The 15,470-nt window shown below is 44.9% G+C and overlaps 1 protein-coding gene across 1 annotated transcript in view; it reads right to left on the bottom strand.

Moving 5' to 3' along the window:
• The window catches only part of OS9 (OS9, endoplasmic reticulum lectin), a 46,562-nt gene continuing 33,056 nt past the window's right edge, over positions 1,965 to 15,470 (bottom strand). Inside the window, 10 exon segments of the mRNA XM_021091889.1 lie at positions 1,965 to 2,756; positions 3,067 to 3,179; positions 3,326 to 3,490; positions 4,405 to 4,594; positions 4,868 to 5,140; positions 5,347 to 5,435; positions 6,119 to 6,170; positions 6,365 to 6,465; positions 6,680 to 6,781; positions 6,893 to 7,103. Of these exon segments, the coding sequence (XP_020947548.1) occupies positions 2,631 to 2,756; positions 3,067 to 3,179; positions 3,326 to 3,490; positions 4,405 to 4,594; positions 4,868 to 5,140; positions 5,347 to 5,435; positions 6,119 to 6,170; positions 6,365 to 6,465; positions 6,680 to 6,781; positions 6,893 to 7,103 (1,422 nt within the window). The 3' untranslated portion in view covers positions 1,965 to 2,630.

The raw sequence follows: 15,470 nt of genomic DNA, 5'->3' as shown, positions 1-15,470 counted from the left end.
TGTTTGATTTCTAGTTTCATGCCACTGTGGTCAGAAAAGATGCTTGAGGAGTTCCCATTGTGGCTCAGCAGGAACAAACCCAACTAGTACCCTTGAGGATGCAGGTTCAATCCCTGGCCTTGCTCAGTGGGTTAAGGATCCAGGGTTGCCATGAACGGTGGTGTAGGTCGCAGATGCAGCTCGGATCCTGCATTGCTGTGGTGTGGGCCAGCGGCTGTAGCTCTAATTCAACCCCTAGCCTGGGAACTTCCATATGTCACAGGTGCAGCCATTAAAAAAAAAAAAGCCTGAAATTTCTATTAAATTTGTTGAGGCTTGTTTTGTGTCCTAGTATGTGCCTATCCTAGAGAATGTTCCATGTGCACTTGAATGTGTATTCTGGGTTTTTAAGGTATCAATTAAGTCTATCTGTAGAACTCTATTTTCCGATGATATTAACTCTACTCCTATCAAATCAAAGGTAATCCTCCTGCCCCAGCCTCTTCCCACCCTCTCATTCTAAAAGATTCTACTGTAGCTTCTGATCAGCTTTTGGGATTCCTTATACAACTATCTATCTATCTATCTATCTATCTATCTATCTATCTATCTATCTATCTATCTATCTTTGTAGGGCTCCACCCACAGCATATGGAGGTTCCCAGGCTAGGGGTCAAATCAGAGCTACAGCTGCCAGCCTATGCCACAGCCACAGCCACACAGGATCTGAGCCGCATCTGCAATCTACACCACAGCTCGTGGTAACACTGGATCCTTAACCCACTGAGCAAGGCTAGGGATTGAACCTGTGTCCTCATGGATACTAGTCAGACTTGTTTCTGCTAAGCCATGATGGGAACTCCCTCCTTCTACAACTCCTGCCTCCAAGTACCATCTAGTTTCCTCAGAACTCAGCAGCTGGGTTGTTATGCTATTGAGCACTTCCTGTGGACCAGATACTGTGCTAAGAGAGTGACACACACTGTATTTCATTCAATCCTCAAAACTACCTGAGGCCAGTACAATTATCTATTTTAGCTTCATACAGCTTCTTCAGTGACAGGTGAATTCTCCCTTCCACTTTTGGAGACTGGAAGTTCATTGCCCTCTATAACTGATCTTGTGAGTCAGTGGAGTCTTCAGCAGAAATGCTGCAAACCTAAGAAATGCAGAGCAAGAGGAGAAAATGGGAGAGGTGGGGGACCCAGATTTGTAGTGAGGAAGAGATGGAGACACCTACTCAGGGCCACCTACCGCCACTGGCATACTAGGAGGTTGGCCTGTGTGGGTAGCAGCTCTCTCTCTGGGCATGACGAAAAGTAGAGGTCTTTTCTGGGAAATGAAGTGGTATGGCTGGCGGGTGTGGGGATGGAGTCTACAGCATGATGTCAGCAGGATGATCCCTGTGGTGGGGTAACTCCACATATATACCTTGTGGCTTTTGGGCTATAAAGGGGTAGAAGAGAAGAACAGAAATGGACAGATGGGAGTTCCTGTCGTGGCGCAGTGGTTAACGAATCCGACTAGGAACCATGAGGTTGCGGGTTCGGTCCCTGCCCTTGCCCAGTGGGTTAACGATCCGGCGTTGACGTGAGCTGTGGTGTAGGTTGCAGACGCGGCTTGGATCCCATGTTGCTGTGGCTCTGGCGTAAGCCGGTGGCTACAGCTCTGATTCAACCCCTAGCCTGGGAACCTCCATATGCCGCGGGAGCGGCTCAAGAAATAGCAAAAAGACGAAAAAAAAAAAAAAAAAAAAAAAAAAGAAATGGACAGATGAGGAAAAGAAGGGACACCAGCACTGGAGGTGTTTCAGTCTGGGCTGTGTTTTGCTGTGCTGGTCTCCTCCTGCGTACCCCAGCCCCACTGCTATGTCTGGACTGTGGAGCCTGTGGATCAGAGAGTGTGCCCTCCATCCTGAGACCACCAAGTCTCCTCCCTCCCTAGCCCCTACCCCACCTACCTCCCCCAAAGAAAAAAGGGATTGATGATTTGATGGTCCAGTTCTTTATTTAGAAACCTGATTGTTCAAGAACATGGTGAGTGGGGCTGTAGCCCATCCTTCTCACAGGATTGTGTCAGAGGTGGTGATGGGCAACTTTCTTTCCATTTTCTTAGCAACAGAGGGAAAGTGCCTCAACTCAGAAGCACAGATTGTAGGGAACAGTGTGGAAAGGGCAAGGGCAAGACATCCCTAGCCAATCTGGGGAAAGAGGGGAAGGTGACAATAGTGGGGCAGGGGTGGGGGCCGGCCTCTCAGGGCCTGCTGATCTGCCCCCACGCTTCTTGCTCCCCCTGCTCTACTCACTCAAAAGATCTCGCCACGCTCTCGGTAAGGGGGGAAATGAACCCCTAAGTTGGAGAACGGCAACAGGGGAAGCTGGGGAGAAAAGGAAGTGAGTAGGGGGGAGAAGCCTGGGAGAGCAGATCTCACAGGCCTGGGAGGTCTTGAGGACGGCTCTCAGCAGCAGCAGCAGCAGCAGCACTCCTCCCGGGGTCCCTCACATCCCCAGGTGGGCCTCGAAGGCACAGCTTCACAGCTTAGCTCTCCTCTGCTATTTTGCCTTCAGGGCCCTGGGGAGTAGGGGTGAGGGGAGGAGGCAGGGCCAGTCTAGGAAGACTCTGGACTCCTTGGCGAGCCGACAGTGGCGGTCTCAGAAGTCAAATTCGTCCAGGTCCCCCGTGCCCTCCCCGTCGCGGGAGCCCCACACCCGGCGGTAATTGCTCTCCAGCTTCTTCTGCCGCTGCCGCTCTTTCTGCACCTCTTCAGCTCCCTGCACCTGGTAGGAGGGTGTGAGGGTGAGCGGGAGCCGAGGGAGCCACTGGGTGCTGGAGGATCCTGGGCCAGCAGGTGTGAGGAAGGCAGGAGCAGGCAGACACACACACACAGGCACACAAACACACACCTACACACCCACCCACCCAGCCCCTTGTGGGGCTCTTGCTGAGGACCCAATGCCCAGAACCAACACCGCTTCTTATGTTTGAGGAAACTTAGGCTCAGACAGTGGTGAGGCTGGGAGGTGCCTGCTGGACCCCAAACCAGCCTGCTGGGGGAGAGGGAAGGCTGGAGTCCGGGACGCTTCTCACCAAGATATTGAAGAAAATCTCCTTGAGGTGTTTTGTGTCCTCATCAGTCAGCCAACGTGCATCCTCTTCAGTCCCTTCCGTCCCTGGTTGGACAATTTTGATCTCAATTTTCCCTGGAAAGGAGCAGAATGGGCAGTGAGAGGAGAGGAAGGGTGGGGAGCTTCAGTGCAGGTTCTTTGCCCCCGGGTCCCCAGCCCCTCCACTTCTGGCAGCAAGCCCTTCCAACAGCTCTGAATCCAGCCCGCCCTCCAGGGCCCACCTTCAGCTGTGAGTCCCTCCCTCTCCAGCAGCTCTTTCACCAGCCCCTCGATTTGTTTCAGCTGTGGGTTTTCTGGTTTCATCTGGAGGACAGTCAGATCCCGATTGGGGCCTCCGTGACGGAGCTTGATGATCCGGACCTGGACTCTGTGTTCAGGATCCTCCTCTTAGAGGGGGAGACACGCAGGGAGACACAAAGCAGAGCTGTGACTCCAGGGTTAGGGGCTGTGATGGTCACCTCTTCCTAAGCCATCAGTTGCTTTTGGCAGTTATTCCATCCCAAACACTTAAGAGGAGCCAGCGCTCAAGATAAATGAGTATCCATCTCCCTCCACCCCATTCCAGCCGGTAAAGCTCCCTCCACCAGCGGCAGTCTCCCTTCTTTCCTCTGGACCCAATAAGTCTGCCCATCACCTACAGGAAAATGACCGTGTCTTCTGATGCAAAAATCGGGCCACCTGGGCCTACAAAGACGTTTTAAGAAGCAGGTGGGAGAACTGTGGTTTGGCACCCCACATGTTGGGAATTGAAAGACATTTCAATGTTTATAATAGACATAGCGGGACAGATGGTTTGGAACTAGGACATTTCCATAGACCTACTCCTATGGATCTCTGCACCCATAGGACTCATGGAGGGACACAAGAGGTACAAGAGGAAGGGAAGTTCAAGTCTGCCATGCAGCTGACTTATGAGCAGCTGGGCTGCCCATTCACACCATGCCAGCTGGGGCACTCCCCGTGCCCTTCTAACTACCGATAGGCAGCATCCATCACAGATGTGAGGTCTTCGGCGCACAGGCCCACTGTCATTCAGTAAATATCTACCGATCACCCACAAGGTGGGAGCAAAGTGCTAGGCACTGGGTTTACAGGAGCAGGCTGAGAAAGAGCCAGGCAAGTGCGCCAGTCAGACACTAAAAGCTGCTTCCCAAAGGGATGACCAGGAGGTCACCAGGCAAAAGGATGGAGGTGTTGGGAAGAAAGCAAGCGTGAGGACAGTGTTCCAGAAAAAGTGAGCATTCTCAGAAGGGCTACAGATGATGGACTTGGCCATTCCTTTCTGCCTGACAGCTCTCACCTGATGGCTGGGGAGACGGGGGAGGCTTTTGGGGGATAACCCTCCTTTTCCGGTGCTTCTTCAACAGCTCTGGATTCTGTTTTTCCTCTAGCCTTTTGATGAGTTTGTCGAGAGTGGATGTCAAGGCCAGTATAGCCCGATCACGCTCCGACTCCTTCTTCAGCCCATCTGGGTCCAGCTCTTTCTCTGTCTGGGAGACCCAAGGTGGGAGTGGAAAGTCAAGAGTCTGGGGAGTGAGAGGGGTGGTCTGTGCTCTATAGGAGGGTAACTAAGCCTCATCCTTCTCTCTGATCCCCTTCCCCACCATCCCTCCTGTTTAAGTAAACAACTAGCAGTTCGGGGCACCCTGTCCTGTGCCCCAGGCAGCTGAGGCGCTGCTCTTTGTTCTCTTCTGGCCCCTGGGCCTGTGCCATCCATAAGTGTGGGCAGCAGCCGAAGCTGCAGGAGGAAGAGCAGAGCTTACCTCCTGGATGATGTTCTCCAGCTCCCGCTCCATGCCAGCCTTCACCTCGGCACGCAGCCGGTCTCGGTCTGATGGGAGCAGTATCCCTTCCAGTTCCTTCTCAAATTCCCCCAGCAACTGCCGTTCATCCTCATCGTCTTCATCCTCATCGTCGTCCTCCTCTTCCACCTCGTTCTGATGTTCTGGGTCACTCTTTTCCTTCACCTCTGGTTCCCTGGGAGGGGCTTCTGTGGCACCGTCTGCAGGCTGCTCTTGGCCTGCATCTGGCTTCCCCTGGGTGGGTGGGGATTGGGAGAGAGAGGCAGACAGTGGGTGGTTGGGGTTTCTGTAGAGACACCTGGTTGGGGGCAGATAAACGGGCTGGGATGTGGTCGCCAGGGACGCGGGAGGCAGCTCTCTCCGGGCCCTGGCAGGGGCGGATTTCCGAATGCTCCCAGCAGGGAGCAAGGTTCTACCCCTCCCTGGAGCAGGGCCCATACCTTTCTTGTTCCACCCTTCAGCTCCTCTATCAACTGAATCAAGTCTGCGGGACTCCGAATGACTTTGACCTGCACATTGTTCTGAAAATCTGAGATGAAAGAAGAGGAATGGACTAATTGTGTCTTAAATTCTATTTCGACTTCCTAAGGAGAGGAGTTGAGGAGGCCAAGGAAGGACATGGTCCCTGCCTCCAGGAACTACCCGCCTTGTCCTTGCAATAGGGACCAACATACCCCTCCAGAAAGCATTTAGGTGGCCTAAGGGGGCCTCACAGGTGAGAGACAGAAGGAGGCTAACAAGCTGCCGAGTCCTCTGCTCTTTGATGCACCGCTGAGGCCCTCCTGGCAATCACTGCAGTGTTTAGGTCTACAGAAGAGATTCTGGAGCCAAGGGCTCCTCTTCCCTGGATCCTGTTCTCCCCTTTCCACAAACATATACAACTATTTCTCTACTCTGTTCCTGGCATGGTACTGTGAACTAGATTCATTTTTATTTTTTCCCACAATAACTCCCTAAGGTAGGGGTTATCACCCACATGTTATGGGTAAAGAAACTGAGATGCTGAAGTCAGCAAGTGGTGGAACCACTGTGTTCTGCTACCTCCCGAGAATAGAACTGTTGTCTAGAAAGAGCACTAACTCCTATCAAAATGCCTCTGCTGCTGGCCTGGCTGCCCATCCTCCCTCCCAGTGTTTAGCTCTATCCTCATCCCACCCGCACCCACCTGAAAAGACATTCAAGTGGTAAAGGAGCCATGGAGGGTTCACTCACCATCGGGAGAGCCTGGCACTGGATCTGCAGCCTCAAGATTTGGCTCCTGCTCCTGGTGGGAAAAGGGCAGAGTCAAGCACACAGGCTTCTGTATGCCAACCATACCCTTAAGGCAATGACTCTGGGTATATCCTTGCATCCTGGGTAGATGGAGGTCATCTCGTAATGACCTCAGCGCGAGTGGCCCTCCAACCCAAAGCCCAGGTTCAGCCTCATCAGAGAAACGGCTAGGAAGCTGGCTCTCACCTCAGCCTGCGCCTCCTCCCCTTCTGGGGCCTGTTCTTCTGGCTCATGAAGCATCTTCCAGAAATCTGATTCCTTACTGTCCTCCTTGGCTGGGCTTGCACCTGGGATACAGAGACCAAGGAGGACACTGAGAGGAGGGGAGGAACAGAAGGGAGCACACAGAATGGAGTACATTCCCCTCCTCTATTATTAAGAGGGTAGAGCCCATGGTACTTTTTAATCCCACCTCAACAGTCAGGGGCATACAGGATAATAAGACTGGAGAAGGGGAAAAATGCAGACACGTTCCACGGAACAGGAGAAACAAGGGCCTACCTGTTTTCTTTGTGGGTCCCACCCCAGGCTTGGTCTCACTCCACGTTGGAGGGTCCAGGTCTTGCAGTCCGTCTCTGGCTGTGTCTCCATTCTGCTCCGAGTCTACTGAAGACAGCGTGTAGGGGGACAGGGACATGGTCCTCTGGGCTCTTGAGTAATTTATCTTCTGCATTTCCCTCCCCATGCCTCCCTTTCCTCTGTTTGATTACTCACCAGCTTGCCTCTGGATGTAGGCCATGTACTCCTCAGGCTGCAGGGCAGGGTGACAGAGAATGGCCTGGGGAGCAGTACTGGGTGGGGGCCGGAGGAGAGGGTGAGGGCAGAGCCGAGAAGTCCGAATGGTCAGCACGTAAGAGCAGGACAAGGGCTCATCCACACGGTCAATGTAGTCACCAGAAATACCAGCACCCTCGTCACAGAGGAACTGCCAGGACAGAGGGTGAATAAATCGTAATTACCACCAATAATTACCATTCGTTTCTAGAGGAGCTGCCTTCTCTTAAGCACTTATTGTTTGCCAGGCACTGTACATACATACTATATAGGGCACTTTACATGCATTAGCTCATTTAATTACCACAAAAAATCAGTGAGGGAGGTAGCACTATCTTAATTCTGGCTCAAGAAACTTAGGTGGGCAGTGCAGTTAAGGGACCTGTTCATACTGACCAGCTGGAAAGTGGCAAAAATAGGAATGGAGGAGTTCCTGTTGTGGTGCAATGGGGCTGGCAGCATCTTGGCAGTGCCAGGATGCAAGTTTGATCTCTGGCCTGCACAGTGAGTTGAAGGATCCAGCATTGCCACAGCTGCAGCATAGGTCATAGCTGTGGCTTGGATCTGATCCCAGGCCCAGGAACTCCATGTGCCATGGGGCAGCCAAAAAAGAAAAAGGAAAAAAAACAGGATGTGAACTCAGGCAGCTTAACTGCAGGTAACCAGCTGATTTTTGTTTCACATTCTTGTTTGTATAAATACAGTAGGTACATACTTACACATATTTGATATATATATATTTTATATGTATTTGAAATATACATATTCTTTGTGTATATATGTATATGATTTTTTTTAAAACTTCAAACAGTTCTAAGGTCCTTGTATTATTCAGAAAGAGAGTAAAGATATCAATTGTTAGCCTTTGAAAAAGTTAGTATATACTATTGTAGTTTCTAAAGTAACTAGTGAAAGTAAAAGAAAGAGAGGCCTCACTTCTGAATGGCAGCATGAGGAGCTCTGTAGACCCACACCCTAGTGAAACATTAGGTGCTGGTGAACATTTTTTAAAAACACAGACATTTAGAAGATTGGAGACAAAGATGGCAGAGTAGAAGGACCTTGAGCTCACCTCTTCTCAGGAGAAAACCAAAATCACAACTAACTTGCTGAATAACCGTCAATAAAGAAGACTGGAACCTACCAAAAAAGATAGTCTACATCCAACGACAAAGGAGAAACCACAACAAGACAGAGTGAGAATTCTGAGCCCCACATCAGGTTCCCCAGCCTGGGGGTGCTGGCTTTGGGAGGTGAAGCCCCCAGAGCACTTGGCTTTGAAGGCCAATGGGGCTTGAGTGCAGGAGCACCACAGGACTAGGGGAAACAGACACTCCACCCTTGGAGAGTGCATAAAAGGTCTATGTGCACCAGGACTTGAGGCAAAAGCAGTGACTTCATAGGAGCCTGGGCCAGACCTACCTGCTGGTATTGGAGCGTCTCCTGCGGATGCAGTATTGGGGGCAGCTGGTGGTGGAAATATCGGGGAGTGTTCATCTACTTGAACTCATGCTGGAGGCAGACATGTTACTTGGGTAAATAGCACCAAGACCTGGCCCCACTCAACAGCCTATCAGCTCCAGTGCTGGGATGCCCCAGGCCAGACAGTCAAGAGGGTAGGACCATAGCCCCACCCATCAGGAGATAGGCTGCCTAAAGACTCTCTGAGCCCACAACCATCTCTAGACATGCCCTTTGATACAGTCCTCTCCACCAGAGGGCCAAGACTCAGCTCTACCTTCCAGGGGGCAGGCACTGGCCTCTCCCACCAGGGTCAGAGACCAGAAGCAAGAAAACTACAATCCTACAATCCTGCAGCCTGAGGAAGTGAGTCTAAAAACCAGGTCAGAACCTACCCTGGGACCAGCTGGTCCCTGGCCCTTAGGTGACAAGAAGGGAGTGTACTGCTCGTGCACATAGGACATTCCCTTTGTGGGGATAGAAGGGAACTTCTTCAAGGTTGAGAAACATAACTAACCTTCCACATATGTAAAAATACAAATAGAAATTCAGACAAAATAAGACGGTAGAGGAATATGTTCTTGACAAAGGAACATGATAAAACCCTAGAAGAACAACTAAGTGACATGGAAATCTACCTTAAAAAGAGTTCAGAGTAATGGCTGAAAAGATGATCCAAGAACCCAGGAAAAGAATAGATGCACAGGATGAGAGAAGTTACAAGAAATTTTAAACAAAGAGTTAGAAAATGGGAGTTCCCATTGTGGTGCAACAGAAACGAATCCAACTAGGAACCATGAGGTTCGATCCCTGGCCTCGCTCAGTGGGTTAAGGATCTGGCGTTGCTTGGATCTGGCATAGGCCAGCAGCAACAGCTCTGATTAGACCCCTAGCCTGGGAACCTCCATATGCCGTGGGTGCAGCCCTAAAAAAAAGGAGTTAGAAAATGTAAAAACAAGCAAAGAATTGAACACACTAGAAGGAATCAATAGCAGAATAAATGAGGCTAGATAAGTGGGCTGGAAGGAAGAGTGGTAGAGATCACTGTTGTGGAACAGAATAAAGAAAAAAAATGAAAAGAAATGAGGACAGTTTAAAAGACCTCTGGAACGATGTCAAGCACATCAATATTCACATTATGGGGGCCCTGGAAGAAGAAGAGAGAAAGAGCCTGAGAAAATATTTGAAGAGATAATAGCTGAAAATTTCCCTAATATGGAAAAGGAAACAGTCACCCAACACCAGGAAATGCAGAGTCCCATACAGGACTGACATACAGTAATTCAACTGACAAAAATTAAAGAGAAAACATTAAAAACAACAGGGAAAAGCAACAAATAACATACGAGGGAATACCCATAAGGTTATTAGTTGATTTTTCAGCAGAAACTGCAGACCAGAGGGAGTGGCATGATATATTTAAAGTGATGTAGGGAAAAAAATTATAACCAAGAATACTTTACCTAAGCAAGTCTCTCATTTAGATTTGATGGAGAAATCAAAAGCTTTACAGACAAGCAAAAGCTAAGAGAGTTCAGCACCACCAAAACAGCTTTACAAAAAATGCTAAAGGAACTTCTCCAGGTGGAAAAGAAAAGGTCACAACAAGAAATAAGAAAATTATAAAATGAAAAAGCTCACTAGTAAAGGTTAAAAATACAGTAAAAGTAGGAAATCATCCACACACAAATATGATATCTAAACCATGAGAGAAGGAGGGTGCAAATGCAGGACATTTGAAAAGTATTTGAAATTAAGGTATCAGTAACTTATCATGATATAAAACCTCATGGTGAACCCCAAACCAAAAATCTATAAGATACACACCTATACACACACAAAAAGAAAAAGGAGTCCAAAAGCAACAGTAAAGACAGTCATCAAATCACAAGAGGAAAGAAGAAAGCAAAGAGGAAAGGAAGAAAGAAGATCTAAAATAGTAAATCCAAAATAATTAACAAAATGGTACTGAGAACACACATATTGACAATTACCTTAAATGTAAATGGATTAGGAGTTCCTGTTGTGGCTCAGCAAAAATGAATCTGACTAGCATCCATGAGGACACAGGTTCAATCCCTGTCCTTGTTCAGTGGGTTAAGGATCTGGCATTGCCGTGAGCTGTGGTGTAGGTTGCAGATGTGGCTTGGATCTGGCGTTGCTGTGGCTGTGGTGTAGGCCAGCAGCTACAGCTCTGATTCAACCTCTAACTTGGGAACCTCCATATGGGAACCCCCTAGCCATAGGGCTGTGGGTGTGGCCCTAAAAAGACAAAAAAAAAAAAAAAAGAGTAAATGGATTAAACACTCTAACCAAGAAATATAGACTGGCTGAATGGATACAAAAACAAGACCTGGGAGTTTCCGTTGTGGTGCAGCAGAAACAAATCTGACTAGGCACCATGAGGTTGTAGGTTCAATCACTGGCCTTGCTCAGTGGGTTAAGGATCTAGCATTGCCATGAGCTGTGCTGTGGGTTGCAGAAGCGGCTTGGATCTGGCATTGATGTGGCTGTGGTATAGGCCAGCAGCTACAGCTCCAATGAGACCCCAGCCTGGGAACCTCTATATGCTGTGGGTGTGGCCCTAAAAAGACAAAAGACAAAATAAATAAATAAATAAATAAAAAAGCAACCATTTGTCATCCTCATTATTAAAAAAAAAAAAAAAAAAAAAGACCTGTATACATGCTATCTACAAGACCCACTTCAGATTTAGAAACACACACAGACTGAAAGTGAGGGAATGGAAAAGGTGTTCCATGCAAATGGAAATCAAAAGAAAGTTGGACTAGCAATACTCATATCAGCCAAAATAGACTTTAAAACTAAAGTTGCTACAAGAGATAAAGAAGGACATTATAATGACCAAGGGCTCAATCCAAGAAGATAAAACAATTGGAAGTATGTCTGCACCCAACATAAGAGTACCTCATTATAAGGCAAATGTTAACAGACATAAAATAGTAACAATAATAGTGAGGGACCCCACTTAGATCAATGGACAGATCATCGAGACAGAAAATCAATAAGGAAACACAGTCCTTAAGTGACACATTAGATCAGATGAGATTAATTGATATTTATAGAGCATTCCATCCAAAAGCAGCAGAATACACATTCTTTTCAAGTGCACAAGGAATATTCTCCAGTATGGATCACATGCTGGGCCACAAAGCAAGCCTTGATAAATTTAAGAAAATTGAAATCATATCAAGCATCTTTTTTGACCACAATGCTATGAGATTAGAAATCAACTACAAGAAAAAAAACCTAAAAAACACAACACATGGAGACTAAACAATATGCTACTAAGCAACCAGTGGATCACTGAAGAAATCAGAGGAAATCAAAAAATACCTAGACACAATGAAAATAAAAATATAATCCAAAAGCTATGGGATACAGCAAAAGCAATTCTAAAAGGGAAATTTATAGCAATACAAGCTTAACTCAGGAAATAAGAAAAATCTCAATAAATAACCTAGCCTTACACCTAAAGCATCTAGAGAAAGAACAAATAAAACCCAAAGTTAATAGAAGGAAAGAAATCAAAGAGATCAGAGCAGAAATAAATAGAGACTAAGGAAACAATTGAGGAGTTCCCGTCGTGGCTCAGTGGAAATGAATCTGACTAGCATCCATGAGGACACAGATTCAACCCCTGGCCTCACTCAGCAAGTTAAGGATCCAGTATTGCCATGAGCTGTGGTGTAGGTTGCAGATGTGGCTGGGATCTGGCATTGCTATGGCTATGGTATAGGCCAGTGGCTACAGCTCAGATTTGACTTCTAACCTGGGAACCTCCATATGCTGAGGATGTGGCCTTAAGAAAGACAAAAGAAAGAAAGAAAGAAAACTGAAACGATCAATGAAACAAATTGAACCAGGAAGAAATAGAAAATATAAACAGAACAATTACAAGTACTGAAATTGAATCTGTGATTAAAAAATTCCCAACAGGAGTTCCTGTTGTGGCACAGTGGTAACAAACCTAACTAATATCCATAAGGATGCAGGTTCGATCCCTGGCCTTGCTCAGTGGGTTAAGGATCCAGCATTGACATGAGCTGTGTGTGGTGTAGGTCACAGACACAGCTCAAATTTGGCATTGCTGTGGCTGTGTTGTAGGCCAGCAGCTGAAGCTCCAATTTGACCCCAGCCTGGGAAATTCCATATGTTGTAGGTGTGGCCATAAAAAGAACAACAACAACAAAAAAAACTCCCAACAAACAAAAATCCAGGATTGGATGGCTTCACAGGCCAATTCTATCAAACAAAGAGAGTTTAAAAAAAAAAAGAAAAATAGGGACGAGTTAACACCTATCCTTCTGAAACTCCTCCAAAATATTGCAGAGGAACGAATACTTATAAATTCATTCTATAAGACTACCATTACCCTGGTACCAAAACCAGACAAAGATACTACTAACAAAGAAAATTACAGGCCAATGTTACTGATGAACACAGATGCAAAAATCCTCAACAAAATACTAGCAAATCGGATCCAACAATACATTAAAAGGATCATACCTCATGATCAACTGGGATTTATCCCAGGGATACAAGGATTTTTCACTATCTACAAATCAGTCACTGTGATACAACACATTAACAAACTGAATAAAAACCACACGATCATTGCAATAAATGCAGAGAAAGCTTTCAATAAAATTCAATATCCATTTATGATAAAAACTCTCCAGAAAGTGGGCAAAAAGTCCTCAACATAATAAAGGCCGTATGTGACAAACCCACAGCTAACATCATACTCAATAGTGAAAAGCTAAAAAAATTCCCACTAAGATCAGGAATAAGACAAGGATGTCCACTACTGCCACTTTTATTCCATGTAGTTTTGGAAATCCTAACCACAGAAATCAGAGAAGAAAAAGGAATAAAAGGAATCTAAATTGCAAAAGAAGTCATAAAACTATTTACAGATGACAAGATACTATAGAAGAAAATACTAAAGATGCTACCAGAAAACTACTAGAACTACTAGAACTCATCAATGAATTCTAGTAGTTTGCTGGATACAAAACTAATACACAGAAATCTGTTCCACTTCTATACATTAATAATGATAGATCAGCAAGAGAAATTAAGGAAACTATCCCATTTACCATAGCATCAAAAAGAATAAAATACCTAGGAATAAATCTACCTAAGGAGGTAAAAGACCTGTATTCCAAAAACTATGATGCTGATGAAAGAAATGAAAGATAAAAAGATATACCATGTTCTTGGATTAAAAGAATCAAAATAGTCAAAATAGCTATACTACTGAAGGCAATCTACAGAGTCAGTGCAATCCCTATCAATTTATCAATGATATTTTTCATAGAACTAGAATAAAAAATTTAAAAATTTGTATGGAACCACCAAAGACCCCGAATATCCAAAGCAATCTTGATAAAGAGAAACAGCTGGAGGACTCAGGCTCCCTGGCTCCAGACTATACTGCAAAGTTGCAGTCATCAAAACAGTATGGTACTGGCACAAAACCAGAAATATAGATCAACAGAATAGAAAGCCCAGAAATAAACCCATGCATTTATGGTCAATAATATACAACAAAGGATGCAAGAATATATAATGGAGAAAAGACAGCCTCTTCAATAACTGGTGCTGGGAAAACTGGACAGCTACATGTAAAAGAAAGAAATTAGAACATTCTCTAACAATATACACAAAAATAAATTTGAAAGGGATTAAAGACCTAAATAAGACCAGATACTATAAAACTCCTAGAGGAAAACAGGCAGAACATTCTTTGACATAAACTAAAGTAATATTTTTTTTTTGGATCTGACTCCTAGAGTAATGGAAAAAGCAAAAAACAAAAAATAAACAAAGGAAACCAAATAAAAATTTTTGCACAGCAAAGAAATCATAAACAAAACAAAAAGACAACCTATGGAATGGGAGAAAATATTTGCAAATTATGCAACTGACAAGAGATTAATCTCCAAAATATACAAATAGCTCAGACAGCACAGTATAAAAAAACCCCAAACAACCCAATCAAAAAAATGGTCAAAAGATCTAAATAGACATTTCTCCAAAGAATATATACAGATAACCAAAAGGCACATGAAAAAATACTCAAAATCTCTAATTATAAGAGAGATGCAAATCAAAACTACAATGATATATTACCTCGCATGGTCAGAATGGCCATCATCAAAAAGTCTACAAATAATAAATGCTGAAGAGGGTGTGGAGAAAAGGGAACCCTCCTACACTGTTGGTGGGAATATAAATTGGTGCAACCACTATGGAGATGAGTAGGAGTTTCCTTAAAAAACTAAATGTCGAGCTCCCATATGATCCAACAATCCCACTCCTGGGCATATAAATGGATAAAACTCTAATTTGAAAAGATATATATACCCTAATGTTCACTGCAGCACTATTTACAATAACCAAGACATGGAATAATCTAAATGTCCATCGACAGATGAATGGATAAAGAAGATGTTGTATATATACACAATGGAATACTACTCAGCCATAAAAAAGAATGAACTAATGCCATTTGCAACAACATGAATGGACCTAGAGATTATCATACTAAGCCAAACAGAGAAACACAAATATCATGATATCACTTATGTGTGGAATCTTTAAAAAAAAAAAGATATGAAAGAACTTATATACACAACAGAGCTTATATACAGAACATATCCAATCATGCCACTTCTATTCAGCATAATACTGGAGTTTCTGACCAGGGCAATTAGTTAAAAAAAAAAGAAATAAAATGCATCTATATTGGAAAAAGTAAAACTGTCTTTATTTAAAGATGACCTGAACTTTTATACAGAATATCCTAAGGAATCTAATAAAAAATTAGAATAAATGAGTTCAATAGGTTACAGGATACAGGAATCAAGTATTTCTATACATTTGCAATGAACATTACAAAAATAAAGAAAATAACTCCATTAGTAATAGCATCAAAAATAATTAAATAATTGGGAATAAATGCAGAAAAATAAGTGTAGAATTACTGCTCTGAAAACTACCAAACATTGCTGAAAGAAATGAAAGACTT

Source organism: Sus scrofa, chromosome 5 (assembly GCF_000003025.6).
Source record: "Sus scrofa isolate TJ Tabasco breed Duroc chromosome 5, Sscrofa11.1, whole genome shotgun sequence".
Lineage (NCBI taxonomy): Eukaryota > Metazoa > Chordata > Mammalia > Artiodactyla > Suidae > Sus > Sus scrofa.
The sequence above is the reverse complement of the archived record's forward strand: the minus strand, read 5'-3'. Positions and strand labels throughout refer to the sequence as shown.